General features: G+C 35.8%; 1 protein-coding gene across 2 annotated transcripts in view; it reads right to left on the minus strand.

Moving 5' to 3' along the window:
* Positions 1 to 17,863, minus strand: part of LOC124182233 — a 57,850-nt gene that overhangs the window by 3,638 nt on the left and 36,349 nt on the right. Inside the window, exons 5-15 of one of the 2 annotated variants that reach the window (XM_046569185.1) lie at positions 16,136 to 16,197; positions 14,803 to 14,954; positions 14,114 to 14,307; positions 13,500 to 13,552; positions 12,843 to 12,977; positions 12,092 to 12,130; positions 11,084 to 11,277; positions 9,614 to 9,839; positions 3,337 to 3,466; positions 1,802 to 2,109; positions 75 to 273 (exon numbers count right to left, since the gene is read on the minus strand). In XM_046569185.1, the coding sequence (XP_046425141.1) occupies positions 75 to 273; positions 1,802 to 2,109; positions 3,337 to 3,466; positions 9,614 to 9,839; positions 11,084 to 11,277; positions 12,092 to 12,130; positions 12,843 to 12,977; positions 13,500 to 13,552; positions 14,114 to 14,307; positions 14,803 to 14,954; positions 16,136 to 16,197 (1,692 nt within the window). Of the gene's footprint in view, positions 1 to 74; positions 274 to 1,801; positions 2,110 to 3,336; positions 3,467 to 8,302; positions 8,529 to 9,613; positions 9,840 to 11,083; positions 11,278 to 12,091; positions 12,131 to 12,842; positions 12,978 to 13,499; positions 13,553 to 14,113; positions 14,308 to 14,802; positions 14,955 to 16,135; positions 16,198 to 17,863 lie in introns of both variants that reach the window. The other variant, XM_046569184.1, reaches the window with a different exon arrangement.

Here is a 17,863-nt window from a genome sequence, read left to right on the forward strand (position 1 = left end):
TTAGTTTTTTTGGCGAAAAATTACAAACTTTATTTAAATGACACGTTTAAGGTGCGTCACATGTGATTGCGTACCTGGTAATTGCACTGGAAGGGTTCAAAGTTCGCCAATTGCGTAGTTGGCGTCGGGTTCCTGACCCATTCAATCGCTTGCGTGTTTGTCACAAGCCAAACGTCGTCCATCGCCACAATAGTGTCCAAGAACGAGATGAATCCTTCCTTGTGATGAGCTTGCGTAAACCAAGCGGCGTGATAAAACAGACCGAAGGGTGCCCTGGAACACGACGAGAAGATAATCAAAAAGTTGAATAAACTTTTCATTCCGATCATTTTATCATCACCCTTGTCATCATCATCATCATTGTCATCATCAATCATCGATGACACTAGGCACTTTAATTTTCAACTATTTCAGCCCCGGTATAATCAATGATTTTTTCACTGTCAACAACTGTCACTGTAATTAATCAACCATAATATTAAAGTGATCATAATCTTGTTACCTTGCTCACTATAATCAACTAATTATAGAAACAGAATTACTGTATGTTTTGTTCGTTAAACAATAGATTATCCAAAATATTTTGATTTATTAGTGTACATAAACATCGTTGTAAATATTTTGGTTAGTGTAACAATTTAATTCATGAAAAGTTGCAATGTGTCACCGACCTGTGAACAATTACTTAATCTAATTATCACAATCATCGATGATTTTATATCTATATATTGTTGAAAAAATTGCTATCGTGAATTACTACAATTAACAATGTCGACAACTCTTTCCGGTGACTTTTTTTTTATCGCTATGTCATTGTCAATTATTTTCGTTACTGTAAATGTAATTACTAACAGTCAGTAATTTCCCTCTACTATAATTAGTGCCATTATAATCATTGACTTCGACTTCTTTTATTTACATAAATAGCTAGAGTTACCATTATTAATATCCGTCGTATAACGTGTCAGCGACAAACATTTCATAAATTACTATTACAACTCTTATTAAAGCAGTTACGATTACGCCTCATTAATTAATTTCATTAGCGTAAAATATTACTGTTATATTACATGTCACTATAACATTAGTAAATCGGTATCCGTCAATTACTGTCAAAATGTTTAGTAGGTAATTTCCCTGCGATCATTTAAAAGTGTTCCAAGTGTTGGAACTATTTCATATATGATGTATCTATAAAATTCGAGATCCCTGAAACAACTATACTGATTTATTAATCATTCCATATTCATCTGACTGTAAAATTATTAAGACATACTTCATATTGTCCACTGTTTCGCAAGAAAATAAAAAAAAACAATAAAAAATAATAATAATATTCAAAACTGCATTTTTTTTTCTCGGCTTCTCCGTTAAAAAGTTGAAATTGTTTTTAAAGACGCATTCTTTGGCAGTTCTTCAGGATCTACCTCAATATCAATTTCATATTCGAAATGACCAGAACCTTTTAACTTGAAAAACACATCAGATCAAATTTTTTCTAACGACAGAAAGTGTTACGACATCGAAGACAATTAAAAGTTCAATTCAAAATCGTGATAAAATTTCTCAAAGCGTTTCTATAAACGGTATAGGCCAAAGGTCTAAAAATTCAAAAATTTTCATATCTTACTGTAACCTATGACGTATCGAATTGCAGATGGATAAATTTTTTTACGCAACAATCAAACTGACCGAAAGTTGATTTTCTTATTAGTTCACTAATTCAACGATTGCAATTACCATAATCCGAGAATGAAATCTTACCCCGAACTGGAATGAATTCCTTTATCTTTCAGCTCACCTGTTCGTCGTGTAATGTCGTTCAAAGTTCTTTATCAGCATTTTGTAGACGCCGTCGGCTGTCGGAGGGTTGCTGCAAGCGTCGCCCATCGAGCACCTTCCGCCGTTCAAGTCCTGCCACATGACCATTGGCACCTCCCAGAGACCCGGGTATGACCTGGTCGGACACGGCGGTATCATGCAGTCGTGGAAGAGTTTGTAGTCCAGGGTGTACGGCCAGCTGGGTGGACGGTTCTCGTATATCGGCATAGACGAATCGTAGGTGAAGTTCATGTCCCATAACATTTTGAACATGTTGTTGCCGCCAACCTGGATGGTAATCATGTGAGATAAAAAATTCACATCTGCATTGTGGTGCGTACTGTCACATTTTCGCGAAACTGAACACTCAAGTGCGCATACGACAAGGTTTCGTCTGTAGATGGGTTGACCAACTTTGGCTTCGCCCCGGCGCCAATCGTTAATACGCGGGAGCGTTTTGAGGTTATGTTTACCTAAATGCAGTCGTGACAAATTTTCGTTGACTCAAGTTCTCAACATAACCTCCTGCGAATTTTTCGAGCTTTTGAACTTTGTTAATACGCGGGAGCGTTTGGAGGTTATGTTTACCTAAACGCAGTCGTGACAAATTTTCGTTGATTCAAGTTCTCAACATAACCTCCTGCGAATTTTTCGAGCTTTCGAACTTTGTCTTCGCCCCGGCGCCAATCGTTAATACGCGGTAGTGTTTTGAGGTTATCTTTACCTAAATGCAGTCGTGACAAATTTTCGTTGACTCAAGTTCTCAACATAACCTCCTGCGAAATTTTCGAGCTTTTGAACTTTGTTAATACGCGGGAGCGTTTGGAGGTTATGTTTATCTAAATGCAGTCGTGACAAATTTTCGTTGACTCAAGTTCTCAACACAACCTCCTGCGAATGTTTCGAGCTTTCGAACTTTGTCTTCGCCCCGGCGCCAATCGTTAATACGCGGGACCGTTTTGAGGTTATGTTTACCTAAATGCAGTCCTGACAAATTTTCGTTGACTCAAGTTCTCAACATAACCTCCTGCGAATGTTTCGACCTTTCGAACTTTGGCGTCACCCCGGCGCCAATCGTTAATACGCGGGAGTGTTTCGAGGTTATGTTTACCTAAATGCAGTTATGTCAAATTTTCGCTGCCTCAAATTCTCAACGCAACATATCCTTTTTTCGGCGAATTTTTCGAGCTAGCGTTCGGTCGCAACTGATTCCGAGTTGGTCAACCTGATAATTTGCTAAAATCCTCAGCGCGTCGATGAAATATTATATCATTGGAACCACGTGATTTGGCGCATGCGCATTTTCGTATTCGTGGAAATCACAGTGCTTACAACATAATTTCTTGAATGAATTGATTTGACCATATTAAATTAGAATAAAACCGACTGATTATTCAACACGTTATCCGCCATAAAGGGTCCAAAAGTATGGGTTTCCAAGTTCGAATGAAGTCTGATTGCTTAGAATTAGACTTGGAAGTTTAATTCTTTGGATCGAGATGAAACTATAATTACCGACAAAAATGGCGCTCGCATTCCCTTGATGTCATCCAAACGCACTCCTCCATATGCAGCGAGAATTTCTCGCTGTCCCGCCACTTCGCGAGCCCATTTTCGGTGAGAGAATTGTTCTCCAAAACTGTGCCTGGAATTGGATTATCAGTGAACAACGTGATTCTTCAATTGCCGCAGCTTTTCGAACTAGATTATAAAAAAATGATGTATGATATATTTTTGTTAGTTTTGAAATGATATGAATGGATATTAGAAACCGTGTAGCAGTGAAGAAAGCTCAATTGTTATAATTAAACAATTCGTAAAGGAAGAAAATATACATGTCTATAATTATTTCACACCGAACGAATGACTAACCGTTAACTGTGATCATTACTATTTCATCTACAAAAATACTTAGGTTGTTAAATTAATCAACGGTATAATGAATAACGAATTTCCTTATAATCGCATGACAACTTTTCGTTATTAGTCACATAATCCGGAAGCAACAACAAAATGAGGTAGAAAAATGTGACACTGAATAGATTTGCAAAATACACACCTAATAATATTGATAAAAATAATAATAACATTGGTAAGAAAATAATGTACTGAATTGTCAAACTTGAATCCTGAAATTGTAGTCCATGGATGAATTACTTCAAAAATATAACTGGGTGGTTTTTCAGTTTGAAACATCACAAAAATTGAGTAAAAGGGAATACATTGTAAATATGTATGATTAAGAAGGTTGAATCGAAAAAATTCATCAAATGTGTTCGCAGTCTCGGTTTGTTCGAATAAAAAAAAATAATTACCAGAAAGTTTGAGAAAATATTTGATCAAAAAGATTTTTTCTACAACTAATTTATTTGAGCCTTGACAAACCTGAATATTTAAAAACTGATAATAAATCGGTATGTGGAATTGAGTTTAGACCATCGAAATTCGAAAGAATGTTCAGTATGAAAGGATGTAAATGTCAATAAAATTTACCCGACTAATTGAAAAGCTAGGTGAAAGAGTGATCAAAACTGTGTTCAATTAAATTTCGATGAAAGATAAAACAGTAAAAACAGGAAAATGAAAAATCCAGACACCCAAGAAAACGTTCTTAATAAAAAACGGAATAACATTAATATAGAAACCGGCAAACATAAGGCGTAAAATGTTATCACAGGTCAAACATTAAAATGTGAAATAAAAACCTTTGCGAAAAATTCATGAAAAGAAAAGTACGTGATCAATTTTCCAGAAATGAAAAGAAGAAATAGCTTGAGATCGCTGCAAGAGGGAGCGAAAATGGCAAAATGCAGGCTGCGTTTCATAGCTAATATTTGCACGTAATCCGTAATTGAAGAGCAAAGCCCGCTTCCCACGCCTGAAGGAAGGCTGCAGCATGCATCGGCTTATACAACTTAGAACGCGGTTATTACAGAGGTATGAGCATTACAGCGAGGATTTTCAATAGTTCACATATGGCAGCCAATATAAATATTAAAGGTTTCAGAGACTGCAGAGCGGTAAGGAATTTTTTCCAAGGTTTGTATCAAAGTATATTACGTTCGACAATTAAAAACATGCAGTTCCTTATTCGTAAGCCTTTCGTACGACGTGGGTGAAGAGTTTTTGATGTTTTCGTTCCTCCTTTTTTTCATCATATTGAAGTTAGTGACGTTATCGTAACGATTCATGCTGGGAAAAAACCATCATTTGACGTAATAAGACAAAACGCACCCATGTTTCGAAATCTTATCTTCTTTAGAATCAGTGCAAAATTAAGAAAACCATGATTTTATCCCTAATGTTTCGTTACGATAATGTTACTAATTTCAATCTCATCTTTTACAGATGAAAAAGAAGCGAGATAATTACTGTGATACCGTTCACCATTTTTAAAGAAAATTGATAATTGGTAAGTTATCATTTTGTATTAAATTATCCATGAAGCGTTAGAAATAATGTATCGAAATTCATATCTGACACTGAGAATCGAGTTAGGTCAAAAAAGCATTGAAATAAAAGCGTAATGCAACAAAGGATTCAAAAGTGCAACTGAAGCTAGCCGCCAAGTTAAATTAAGAAAATTGTCTCGTCAAAAATACATACGTTTGACGAGAATCATTTGACGAGATATTCGTAGATTGAGTATTTCTCACATAATTGTTACGAACAAACGCTTAGATATCGATGCTTTGTTTCAAATTACTTAAAAATCATTGAAAATCTGATATGTTTGTTGAATTTCATTCTACGATGGCTCATTTCACTTGGCCAATTATTTACCACAAAGTTGCTGAAACAGATTTCCTTTTCTGAGTAGTCAATTCAATATTGCCATTTGGTATCATCAGTTGTCAATGTTGTAAAATCAAATATTCATCGCCGTCAATATCGTGAAAAAAAAGCTTTCAAGTCAGTTCGTAGCCTTAACGATTTTTCAAGAATGAAATTAGACTTCGTAGATTAAAATCTAACCTAATAACATTAATAAAAATTATCGATAATTAATTGGCCAAGCAGCATCTTTGTAAGTATCACCCGACTAGCGTCATAAAAGGTCAACTCCGGGAACCGCATCGAGTTGTAAAATACTTACAGAAGATAAACGAGTTATCAAGTTACGTGGGATTATCAACTGCAATGTTCTGCTCGAGAGGAGAACCAGAGACTACAATATAAATAAACTACCGCGTTCTGGTTCTCGGCTTATTACTTTTCCCACACTAACCCACGCCGATCCTGGACGTCATTGTCCGAGTTTGCAGAGTCGAGTTGTTACCATTTTAGACGACTTTGTCCATGCAAAACGCAACACGATGCGATCCGATGCGATGCAATGCAATAATAACTGGCACAAGACAAATCTGTGTGTATGTGTGAAACAAACTGTTCAAGTTGCGTCACCTTGTTCTGAACTACAATGTACGGCTATAGGCTGTATATTGCAAAGTTTAGTTGAGAAGAAAGAAGTACGAGAAAAAAAAAAAAAAAAAAAACGAGCCTTGATGATGGGAAAGCCTTGTAAAGTCGCTGACAATGAGAGATTATCCGCTAATTCCACGCACAAAGAATCTTGAGCTTATTGTTAGTCGCGTGCAATTCTATTGCACGATAATTATCTCTCTGAGCGCGATTCAGCTTCAAACAGCCTTCGAGTAGAACGGATAAAATAGATTTATGTTTAGTTGTATTTTTTTAGTTCTTATTCCTGTCTTTCGTTTCTCTCGCGTCAATTTCTACCGATTTGGACGAGGTATAGTTACGTTATAATGTACAGACTATTTATTACCTCATCGTGACAAAAATATGCAACTATACATAATTACGACATCCTGACGAAATTTTCTCGACGAAAGATTTTTCCCTCCGCTCTTGTGATTACAAAAAATTATATTAAACATACACGCGGTAATTGAAAAGATGGCAAATGAAAAAAAAAAAAAAATGCAGAGGTATTCGATTAACTTTATTCAATCAAATATTCGTGAATAGAAATCTAAATTTCAAGTAATTATGCTTGAGCGGACGTTAATTCTCAGTACGTTTAAAGAGCGTGAATTTTTTGCTATTCCGAGTTTTGAAACGTCGAAATTTTTGCAGGTTTCTATGCAAAACCGTATTAGTATAATTTGTTATGGGAATTTCTGCGTTTTGATTCTCTCTTTTCAGCCACTCACGAAAGAACTGTTCGTGAACGAAATTTTTTTAAAAATTATCTCTGAATATTTTACTGAACGTAACAAAGTGGGAATTTATATCTAGGCATTTGCGTGTTCGTACGTCACGCTTTTCACCAGGAATTATAAGGTCAGAAGGTCGACTGCCGAGTCTTGGTAAGTTGAACTATCCTTTTACTGACTGCGAAACTATTTATATACTGCATCACGCAGTGTAAAGGAACGCGGTTTGTACGAAGAATGTTGCTGTGTAAAATGTAGTGTTCAATGTTCATCGACTGTATTGTAACTGAGGTTACATCCATCAAATAAAATATTCTGTCAAGACATTCACTGCGCTACTAATAATGATTATTATCATTTTGTTTTGTGTCTTCTTTCTTCTCAATAATTCTGTGCGAATGATACGGTGATAATAATAATACTACTAATAATAATAATAATAATAATAAATGAGTACGTTGTACAATAACTTGACTATAATAATCAATGTTGCGTAATGTTATTTCAGCTAATTATAGGCAACGCAGTTTTAACAATGTGAGAGCTTTGCTTCGATCGAGACGCGAAATCTCCGACGTAATAGCTATATTAATAATAATAACAACAATAATTGGCAATTAAAGACTTTATCCCAGAGAATTATCTTCCTTATATATAAATATATTGAGGAAGTTGGTGTAATATTGTTATGTTATCATGCGGATGCGATCCAATTATAACCTTGTTTTCGAATAGCGTGGTGAAAAAAAAAAACCGACTGTAAACCTTACGGATTTGGGAATATTTGGTTAATTGCCTGAGTGAAAACAATATAATTATAATGGCTGACTTTTTCTTCTTTCTCTTGCGTAAAAACTTCAGAGTACGTAGCATAAAATGTTATCAGACGATGACTTGAATTTATGAAATTTAATTATATTCCCAGCAGGTACAATATTATCGATGTACAAAAAATTCAGTGTTCGTTTGTAATCCAAAAACATTGGATGTACGCAATTAAAAGTTACGCAAGTCGAAAGCCAAGAAATTGTTTCGGATCTTCAAAAATCAAATTTCTGTATGTTCTCGCGAGAATTGCGGTTCAATTTCGAAAGTGTGCCTTATTTTCAACATAAAAAAACGTAATTCATGGGGTTCAACAAAGCGATCGGGTGCGTTAAGATTGGAAGCTAATTGAAAAAATCAATTTAGGGAAACTGCTGAAAATTCTCGAGCCAAAAAAAACAGAAAAAAAAAAAAACAAAGGAAAATAAAAATTACGGATTGGGGCACGTAAAAGGTTAACAATTATTTGTACTTACGAAACTGTGTGGGACGCAATTTCGTGACCATTAACGTAAAGGTTTTGCACCTGACTGTAGTCAGTCCACTCGTGGGAAACGTAGAATGTTGCTGAGATTGGACATCCATTTGGATTTTTTCGATCTTTTTCGAACAGGTCCGCGTACAAACCTTTGTTGAGGTCGTTTACAGAGTCGTCAAAAGTCAGGAGGACCATCTGCGGTATTTCTTCTGGCGTGTAACCCCCTGAATCGTTGCCGGAATCGGTTTTGATCGACCGGGAATTGGGGATATCGGAGGGATCGGATTTTCGTCGAGTAACAAGCGATCGAAGTCACAGAAAGAGGAAGAGAGAAAGAAAGATAGAGTGGTGAAGATCACAGACAGTTTTCAGGTTAGGCGTAGAAGATCAGGTCGGAAGTGTTAGGAATTCAGGAGTGAAAAAGAACACAAAGAAAAAAACATGTTAGCGATCACCATTCAGTGTTAGTTGCCTCGCAGAAAATACATCGAAGTACCGATTTTTTTGCCGATTTTCTTGCCGATTTCTTGCCGATTTTCATTTTACTTTTCCAATTTATGTGTTTTGAAGTGACCGTTGTAATGTGTGTAAAATGCTCACGACGATTATGATATAATCGGTAAATACTAGTCGTGAACACCGCGGAGCGAAAGCTAAAAGAGCGTGAGAAAATCGGCTCGAGTATTAATATGTAATGCTTGAGAAAACACAGAAAGAAACAGAGATAGACAGAGGGAATGAGAGCAATTAGACAACCAGCTTCGCCTAGACGCGCGTATTACACATATATTATTCCGTAAAAGGCCTGAGCAAAAATATAAAAAATCGTTAAAAACCGGTTGACTCAAATTTTTCAGGATCAGTTTCCGCGTTATAGTTTGTACGGGTAAATTGTCGGTGACAAAATCGTCGTTATTGAGAATCCCAAAATTTATGACAAGTTCAAAATCGGTTTTGAAATTATCAAGTCAAGTTGCCCTCGTGCAAGCTTCAAGCCTTCGAAGAATATTATACGCGATTTTCACCCAACCGGGATTCGAAAACAAAAAATGATGACGGTCAAATTACGAAACCTGTTGAATCTGTTAAAAATTCTGCGAACTTTTTGCTGGAAAATTGAAATTATGGTTTGAACAATGTGTTTGATTCAGCCTTTTCCGGAGTCTTTTGATACCGATTCCGGACAGGTCGTGCAAGTTTCGTTGCCCATTTTTCGTTTTCGATCCGCAATCCGGGTAGCGGATGACGTGAGATACAAATGTGTGTGTAATTCTGATGGATTTTGATCGGAATTGGTACGTGAACTTACGAAACGGTATGCGAAGCCATCTCGTGACCGGCAGCGTAAAGATTTTGTACCTGGCTATAATCTGTCCATTCGTGGGACACATAGAAAGTTGCCGCTATTGGGCAGCCGTTTGGATTTAGCCGATCATTTTCGAACAAATCGGTGTACAACTGTTTGTTTAGTTCGTTTACTGCGTCGTCGAACGTTAAAATTACTAGCTGAGGAATCTCTTCAGGCAGCAAACCACCTACAGATATATTAATCCGTTTTACATAATTCATCGTCAGCTAAAGTGTCGCGATCGATTATCAAAATATGTCAGTTCTCTCTGTTCTCCGAATCCACTTTCAGATATTCAAAATGCGTTGGAAATTTCTGTTGTGATTCTGAAATTTTTCTTACGTCAACTGTAAATAATCGTGTGCTAGAAAATTTCCTGGCAAATGTTGCAGAGAAGTTACAGGATCGAGAATTCAGAAATTTGACGATTTGAAAATGAAGCACGCTAGACGAAAATTTGTATGAAATTGAACAGATGATTTGAAAACAATTCTGTCTAGTAATTCGTGAAAAAGACCTTTTTGAATTGTATGATTTACAGATTGAATTATAGTTTTTTTTCATGCACACACGTCAATCGCACTCTGTTTTCAAATTCCAGCGAAGAATACAAATTTGTAAAAAATTTTCGAGCCGGTAACTCTCCTGATTCGATTTTAAGTTTGTGATGATTTTGAGTAGTAATAATTTTGAAGCTGGTTGCGTCGCACGCTGTGTCTGCAAATATTATTTGTTCGTTTGTTCGTCGCGGGTGTAATTCTGATGAAACAATACTACCAACGGAATAAGCTTACGATAATTATTGTACGGTGTAGATTCGTACGATGCATGAAGAATAGCAGATTATTCGACGATAGAGAATGTCAAGAATCTTTTGACGTTCGTTCGATAAAAAGTATACCTAACACTTATTTCACCGTCCAAGCTTTGGAAATAGAAAATACGTAATGCTTGAGGATGTGATCTTGCACAATTTTATTTTTATATATATATATATATATATTTTTTTGCAGTTATTCACGAATTTAAAACAAAAAAAAAAAAATAATGTCGCAAATGTCGACCAAACATATCCGTGATGTTCATTTCAGTCAAAAATGATTTCAAATTGATTTCCTTCGACAGTGAAAAAAATTCCAACAGAATCATCTCAAATTTCTGCAAACTTTCATCTTCAACCAAAATTCACAACATTCGTACTGAACTCTCGACTGAAATCTGTTCACAGAAACGTTTAAGCCCGTTTAAATAAAAATTAACGATTTTTCGGGAAGATCTTTGAAACGAGACGAAATAATATTCGAAACGAAATTTTTCACCGAGAGATTTCACCCTTTGTCGAATGATCTGTCATTCTCACGTGCATCGCCTTGGATGTAATTGCAAAAATAAAAAAAAAATAAAAATTTACCAACAGGTTAAAAGACTCACCCGGAATGTCGGGGCCTCCGCAGTTGCAATCAGGAAGAAGACAGACGTCCTTCCTGCATTTGGCGGCAGGTTTGTCAACCTGAGGTGTTGGATAGACGGGTTCGGGTCTGGTCGGCAGGTTCTTGTATATGTCAACAAACTCTTGGGCCTTCGATACGAACTGCGTCGACGGTTTCAGCGTTGGCCGAGAACGACTTTGAGACGAAAAAAATCTTAGTTGCAAAATTAAAATCGATCTTACGATTATAGAGTGAAGCGAAGTGTAATTTAAATCCCTGACGTTGTAATTTTGTGATTAACGAATCGCTGATAAGCATCTGTTACACCGTTCAACAAAATTTTTTTCATCGGAGTATAAATGCATAGTGTAATTTAATTTCTTTCAACTCAAAAGTGAAGAGAAACTTTTTCAAGTTCAATAACTAGGAGAGCATTATTTTGAAGTTTAATAAATGATTCTGTAGACCAAGACGAGCCTTTTCAACTATTCGACAGGTTCGTTTTAACCAATTTTCCATAAGATCAGTTACCGTAGGTTGAAAGTTGAAACTAATTATTTTTTTCTATGTCTTACGATTATAGACTCAATTCGTTTTCTTTATAATCAGCATAATATCTACGTTCTGGTCACAATAGCAAAGTTTGATAAAAATATAGGTAACTTTTTTCCATTTTTCTCGGCGTCAAGATGAAGAAAACGTAATTAGTAACTAGGGTACAAAACGAATATATATATATATATATACATATATATATATATATGTGTATATATATATTAGGGTGTTTCAGAATAAAAAAAATAATTTTCGTACTTTTCACAACTCGTTAACCGATATTATATTTTTGTCCATTAAACGTGTCTGTCAGACGATCGAGATGAGATTGACGATTTGATTTCGTCGAGATCAATGCCCGGTCAATTTCGGATAGGCCGATAATCGAATACAAATTAGCTATAACTAGCCAAAATCCAAATGAATATGTATTATGCGTTGTCGAAATACTCACGGTGGTGCTGTTCCTCGGTTAACCTGCGATCGTGACCGGCTGAGCAATAAATAAAAAAAAAAGAACATCGTTAGCTGGTAATTAATATCGCTCGAAACGTTATCCGGAAATACGAGTCTTGAGGGAATAGTCTTTATATTAGCATCATAAAAACCGTTTCCAATACCACGAAACTTTGATGAAACGATCATGCGAGTTTCGAAAAAAGACCTCAGGATTTCTTTGAAGGTATATAAAATATATCAAAAACCGGCGATTAAGAATATACTTGAAAGAAAATCTCAGAACTTAAACAAAAACGTGTAATCAGATAATCCTCATGACTTGTGTTTTCTTTCTTTCTCTACTTAATATGTTGCTCGAACGAATCGCAATAAACTAAAGCTGATGTAATTTCCGATCTAATCGTCGAAAGTCGGAATTTTTTTAAATCGGATCTATTCATAACCAAATTTACCTCAAACACGTTCGATTTTTTTCTCAAAACTGAATCATTGTACTATTCAAAACTATTTCCGAATGTGTTTAATTCCGGTAAATTTCCGGACGTAAAGAAATTCTTGAAGGATTAACTGGAAGCCCGAAAAACTACTAGTATCACAGAATTCGAGTAGCGTAATGGCGATTTTTGATGAAGTTCTCTGACGTTGCCAAGTGAATACTTTGTAAGACGTGTCGGTAAACGAAAACGAAATAAAAATTTCGAAAAAACGGTTTGCAATGATTGAAAATTGGTAAGTTTATTACATACGTCGGTACCGTGACGGAAACTGGACGTTCGGTAGTTGGTATAGGCGTAGTGGTGGTGGTGAGAGTTGGCGTGTGAGTCTCAATAACGACGTTCGGCGTCGTAATGATTCCGGCAGAGTGACTGATCACGTTATTCCTTGAAGAAAAAGATGAAAACGATCATATATACTCCAGTTTTCATCGCCATTATTGTTATCACCACGCTTTCACATATACATAAACCATCAATTTATTATACTACATTTATACAATGAAGAAAATACACCTCGTGGATATAAATGGTCAAACTGTTTATTCAAATTAGCTGACGTTTCGGTTGAAGAATACATTTTTTTAATTTTTTTTTGCAAAAAGGATTTTGTTGCAGACACGTGCAATCGGTAAAATAAGTTAAAATTATAAACATTGTGATTTTCTGTTGTTATATTTAATATTAGGTTCACCTTAAGACATAAAAACTATGTACACATTTTTTTCTAGGCTCCGATGAAGGTCGACCTTTGCTTTGACCGAACGTCAGCCAATTTGAGCAAATAGTTTGACCGTTTATACCCACGCAGTGTATTTTCTTCATTAATTCCACGGTCAAGAAAAATAACATATCTTTATACACAAGTAAAAATTTCATTGAGAAATGTAGTTATACGGTTTGACTCACCTGATGACTTGCTGTCCGTCGGAAATGCGGAACTTGTTTCTATTGAGATCGGCCTGAAACGCGAACGGAGGTTGCGTTAAATTCCACGCCAATTTACGGGTAATAGTTATTTCGTAATCGTTCGACGAAATGAGGTCGTCGCATTGCTGCATGATTCGGTCGAAATTAAATCACGCCTACTTTTCTTTCTCAAATCGTCCGGTCAACGTGACCGCGATTAAAACCGAACTTCACTTGCCGGAAATATGAAAACTTTGAAATTCCCTTGTTCAAACTTCCTGCGCTTTCGTGAACCGACTGTAATTGGCGACTGCATTTCTGACGTCACGCTTTCACGTGGCGCCATTTGTCAGACCGCCGGTTAGGGTTCACAGTATCATCGACAATGAATGTCTGTTCGGAATCTGACTTTAATCAACGATGACGATTAGAATTATGGAGGATTTTGTTTGATTACCTTCTTTACTCAGAGTACAATGAAAATTTGGCTAGGGATTTGAGAAAAATTTATTCTGCATTCCTGTCCCAAAGACAAGAACGAAACGATTTCAAAAAATAGGCGGGAGAATGATTTAACGACCCCGTTTCCAATTTTATTAGTACGGGTGGCTGACCTGAGTATCGTAGATGTCGTAATCCTGGACCGTGACGTCCTGATTGACGCTGTACTTATCCGCGTCATTAACATCGACCTTCTTCGGCCGTTGAGTGTAGCTTTTAGGGCTAACCGACACTTCTGTCACTCTGATGTTCGGGGTTGGGGAAACAATGTGATCACTCTGATTGAGGGAGTATTGATTGTAGTCGACTGACGAAGAAAAGAAAAACAAGATATGAGAAAGTGGTAGACAAAATGTCCAAAATATTTCCTTAATGCAGATTGGATATTGCTGTTGATGATTAAAAATCATGGAATTTAAATTGGAAACTGTTTCGGTGATTTGAAAAAATTATCAAATGTCACCTGCAACTTTTGATACTTCGATGGTTTGTTAAAATAGATGGTTGAATTATAAAGAGGTTTTCTCATCAATGCGAAAAACTAACTTTGTTGAGTTTATGACTGAATTACAAGAGTAGTTTCTATTCGTAACAAGTATGCGACACCTGGGAAAGTTTACATGGAACTAATTGGACAGTGAAATTCCTGCAGCCAAGCAATTTTCAAGACTACTAGCTTCTGAAAGAATATTGTCCCGACATTGCAATGAACTTTGCAACGGTGATCGAAAAAGTTTATCCAGATATTTAGCCGAATGAAATCTAACCTAACCTAACCTTTTTTACATTTCTTGAGACTCACCATCATCTTTGTAAAGCGAAACATCGTCATCGTAAATTGGGTAGTAGTGATAGCTCTGATCTGGCTCACTGAAGTAGGGAGACTTTGAGATAATCGGTACTGGGGTCGTCAGAATTTTTTGTACGATCCTTGGTGGCTCGGTTTGAATGGGCCTGAGGATGAAAATCAAAATTTAGAACATTGGGTAGGGGAAAAATTATTGAAAGGCTGAAATGTGACCTGAATAATTGCTTCAAGATCACTGCACAAAATTCAATTTCGTATCCCAATCTGAAATTTTTATGAAATTTAAAACGTTTCTGCTTAAAAAAATGTTATGAACACATCATTGCATGCCTTGAAGAAATATGTATCTTGGAAACGAAATAAAAAGTATTTAACTCAGTCAAATTGGATTCAATTTTTGTCAATATTATTTTCAAACGAAAGCAATTTGAAACGTTTGTAACGGAATTATTGACTACCAAAGGGAGATCAACGATGATTTTGAATAAAATTCTAGGCTCTTCTTCAATGAAACAAAGGACAGCAGAGTGAATTCCTAACGATTGCATCGTCCGTTGTCCACTAAAATTTAACGCGCATGCGCTAACAAACCGAGAGCGGCTGTTTGTCAGGTCGAGCAACCGTCGTAAATTTGCACAACGGTTCGCTGCGATGTATGTAACCTCAAAAATTTTGGCAGTTGTGCTCCATTCGCAACTGCGCATAATTTTGAGGTTAGAGACGGTTGGTAGCCCTGTCAAACAATCGCTCTCGGATTGCAGCGCATGCGCATTAAATTTTAGCAGACGGACCATGCAGTCGTTTGGAATTCACTCCATGCATAATGTATTTGCATAATATGCATTTGCGTTAAAATTTATCCAGATTGCACTTGTTTTTTTTTTTTTCTGACTACCTAACGTTTGCCATTCCAAAATGAACATACTCGATCGGTAATTTATTAATCTTCGGGAAACGGGAGAGTCACAAAGATGTAACTCAGACAATTTATAATACATGCCATGACGTGTTTATGTACATTTATATACTTCTACATCATCGTTATGTAAGTTATGTTATAACAAATGCAGAGACAAAAATTCGCGTATTATAAGCCTGCGGATCAAACGACTAGGATTCTCGATGTTGGGAAATATCTTTTTGCTGCTCACGTCATCGATATATAATACCTTTCGCAATTCGGAAACTCGAGACGCAAAACTGCGGCACGTTTTATCCTACAAACATACACATACACATACATATACAGGTATAAATATAAATACCCTGGAAAGCCGGATATAAACCATTTATATTTAGTATACATGGTCAGATACTTTTTACCAACCTGAAAAATGTTTCCGGTTGATTACGCGAGTCCAAAAGAATGTCCTTTTCCCTTTCCATGTTCTGAAAAAAGAGGCAAGAAATCACTTTCATTTTCAATTTCAGCAAACTTCTCATCTACTTGTCAATTTTTTAAGATAAGCATTGCAGTTTTTCAAAATAACGGAGGGGAAAAAAATTGATGATACGTATTGAACGTAATGTTTTCGTTCGATATAATAATTGACAGAAATCGCATGAATAAATTTGCGAATTCTTGTAGAACATGTGCGATCATCTTGCGCAAGATTTTAGCTAAACGCGCGCTTTCACCGCGCCTTTATAAAAGAAAGAGAGAGAAATAAAACGAATTCTTTCATGGTTGTAAACGTGTGTCATTTGATTATCGGCGATTCAACGTCAAGTGTACGAGTATTGTACATATGTGTGTACAAACGAAATTAACCGCGTGTTGAGTATATCCCTGAACGTTTCTTACGCGCAGTAAAAGACGAGCGAAAGATGATAAAAAGCTATATTGGCATTTCTTTCCAATCGTATATTGTTATAAAATTTGAGGGGCTGACACTCTCTGAACTCTTCGCCAATTTACTTTGAATTTCTGTTTGAATTTAAAATTTATTAACCGCTTTATCTCTTGGATTACACGATCTTGCTACGCGTGAAACGCGGTTTAAGCTTTAACCTAGGAGTTTTTCCTTTTTGCTAGAATATTTTTCAACGTTTATTCAATCGTTTTCTTACTCGCCTGGAGAAATTATTCGCAATTCTGTCGACGCGTTATCGACAATAATATGTCAAAATAATTTATTTTAGTTACCAGCTAGACTTTATCGAATATTTGTATCTAATTTTTGAAAACGTATGACAGAACACTGAAACCTGAAATGAATGATTGAAATGATTTGAAAGTTGAGAAGAATTAAAAAAAAAAAAAATTCATGTCTTCCGATTGTTGTGTTATCTTGAATGTTTTCACTGTTTTTCGGAAATACTGCAAATCATTATTTTCTTGTTAAAATTTATCGAATTTGAAAAATAACGCGATGTTAACATACGTGAACTGGCATTTTTTTTTTTTTATGTACCTACTGTTCCATTTTTATCTCAGCGAAAATAGTTGTAAAATCTGTGTTTGGTTTTTTTCCTTTTGAACACTTTTGGACTTGTTTACAAATCAGTTTGAGAGTAGAAAAAAGTCTACCGAATTTTTATAAAATTCTAGACGTTGGAAATATTCGTGATTTTAGTTGGAATGATTTATACAATAAGTTTATGAGAAGGACATTCGAATCTGCATATAAATTGCGAACATTCGAGTCTGTTACGATTTACCGAAGAGGCACAAAAACTGATCGGCAAAGTGACAGAATATCCGCACAGTAGAAGTAGAAAGTTAATTTTGTTCCTCGAGAATTGATGATTATTGTTTATATGATGAAAAAAGTCATATTTCATGCAATGCAAAACGAATAAGTATTATATAATCTGAATTACTCTCCGAAATGTTCCTGAACAGTCTGCATTATATTCAAATCACAAGTACTATTAGTTTGATTGACTCGAAATTTCACGTCCATATTTATAATCCTAACATTGCACATCAATTGTGCTGAAAATTTCTTGAAATATGATATTAATTTGTAGAGTAAAGAGTAATGATACATTAAAAGTGTTGGGAATTTTTTTTGCGTAAGAACCAAACCACGTTTTCAACGCATAATCTTGA

This window comes from Neodiprion fabricii, chromosome 5 (assembly GCF_021155785.1).
Source record: "Neodiprion fabricii isolate iyNeoFabr1 chromosome 5, iyNeoFabr1.1, whole genome shotgun sequence".
Lineage (NCBI taxonomy): Eukaryota > Metazoa > Arthropoda > Insecta > Hymenoptera > Diprionidae > Neodiprion > Neodiprion fabricii.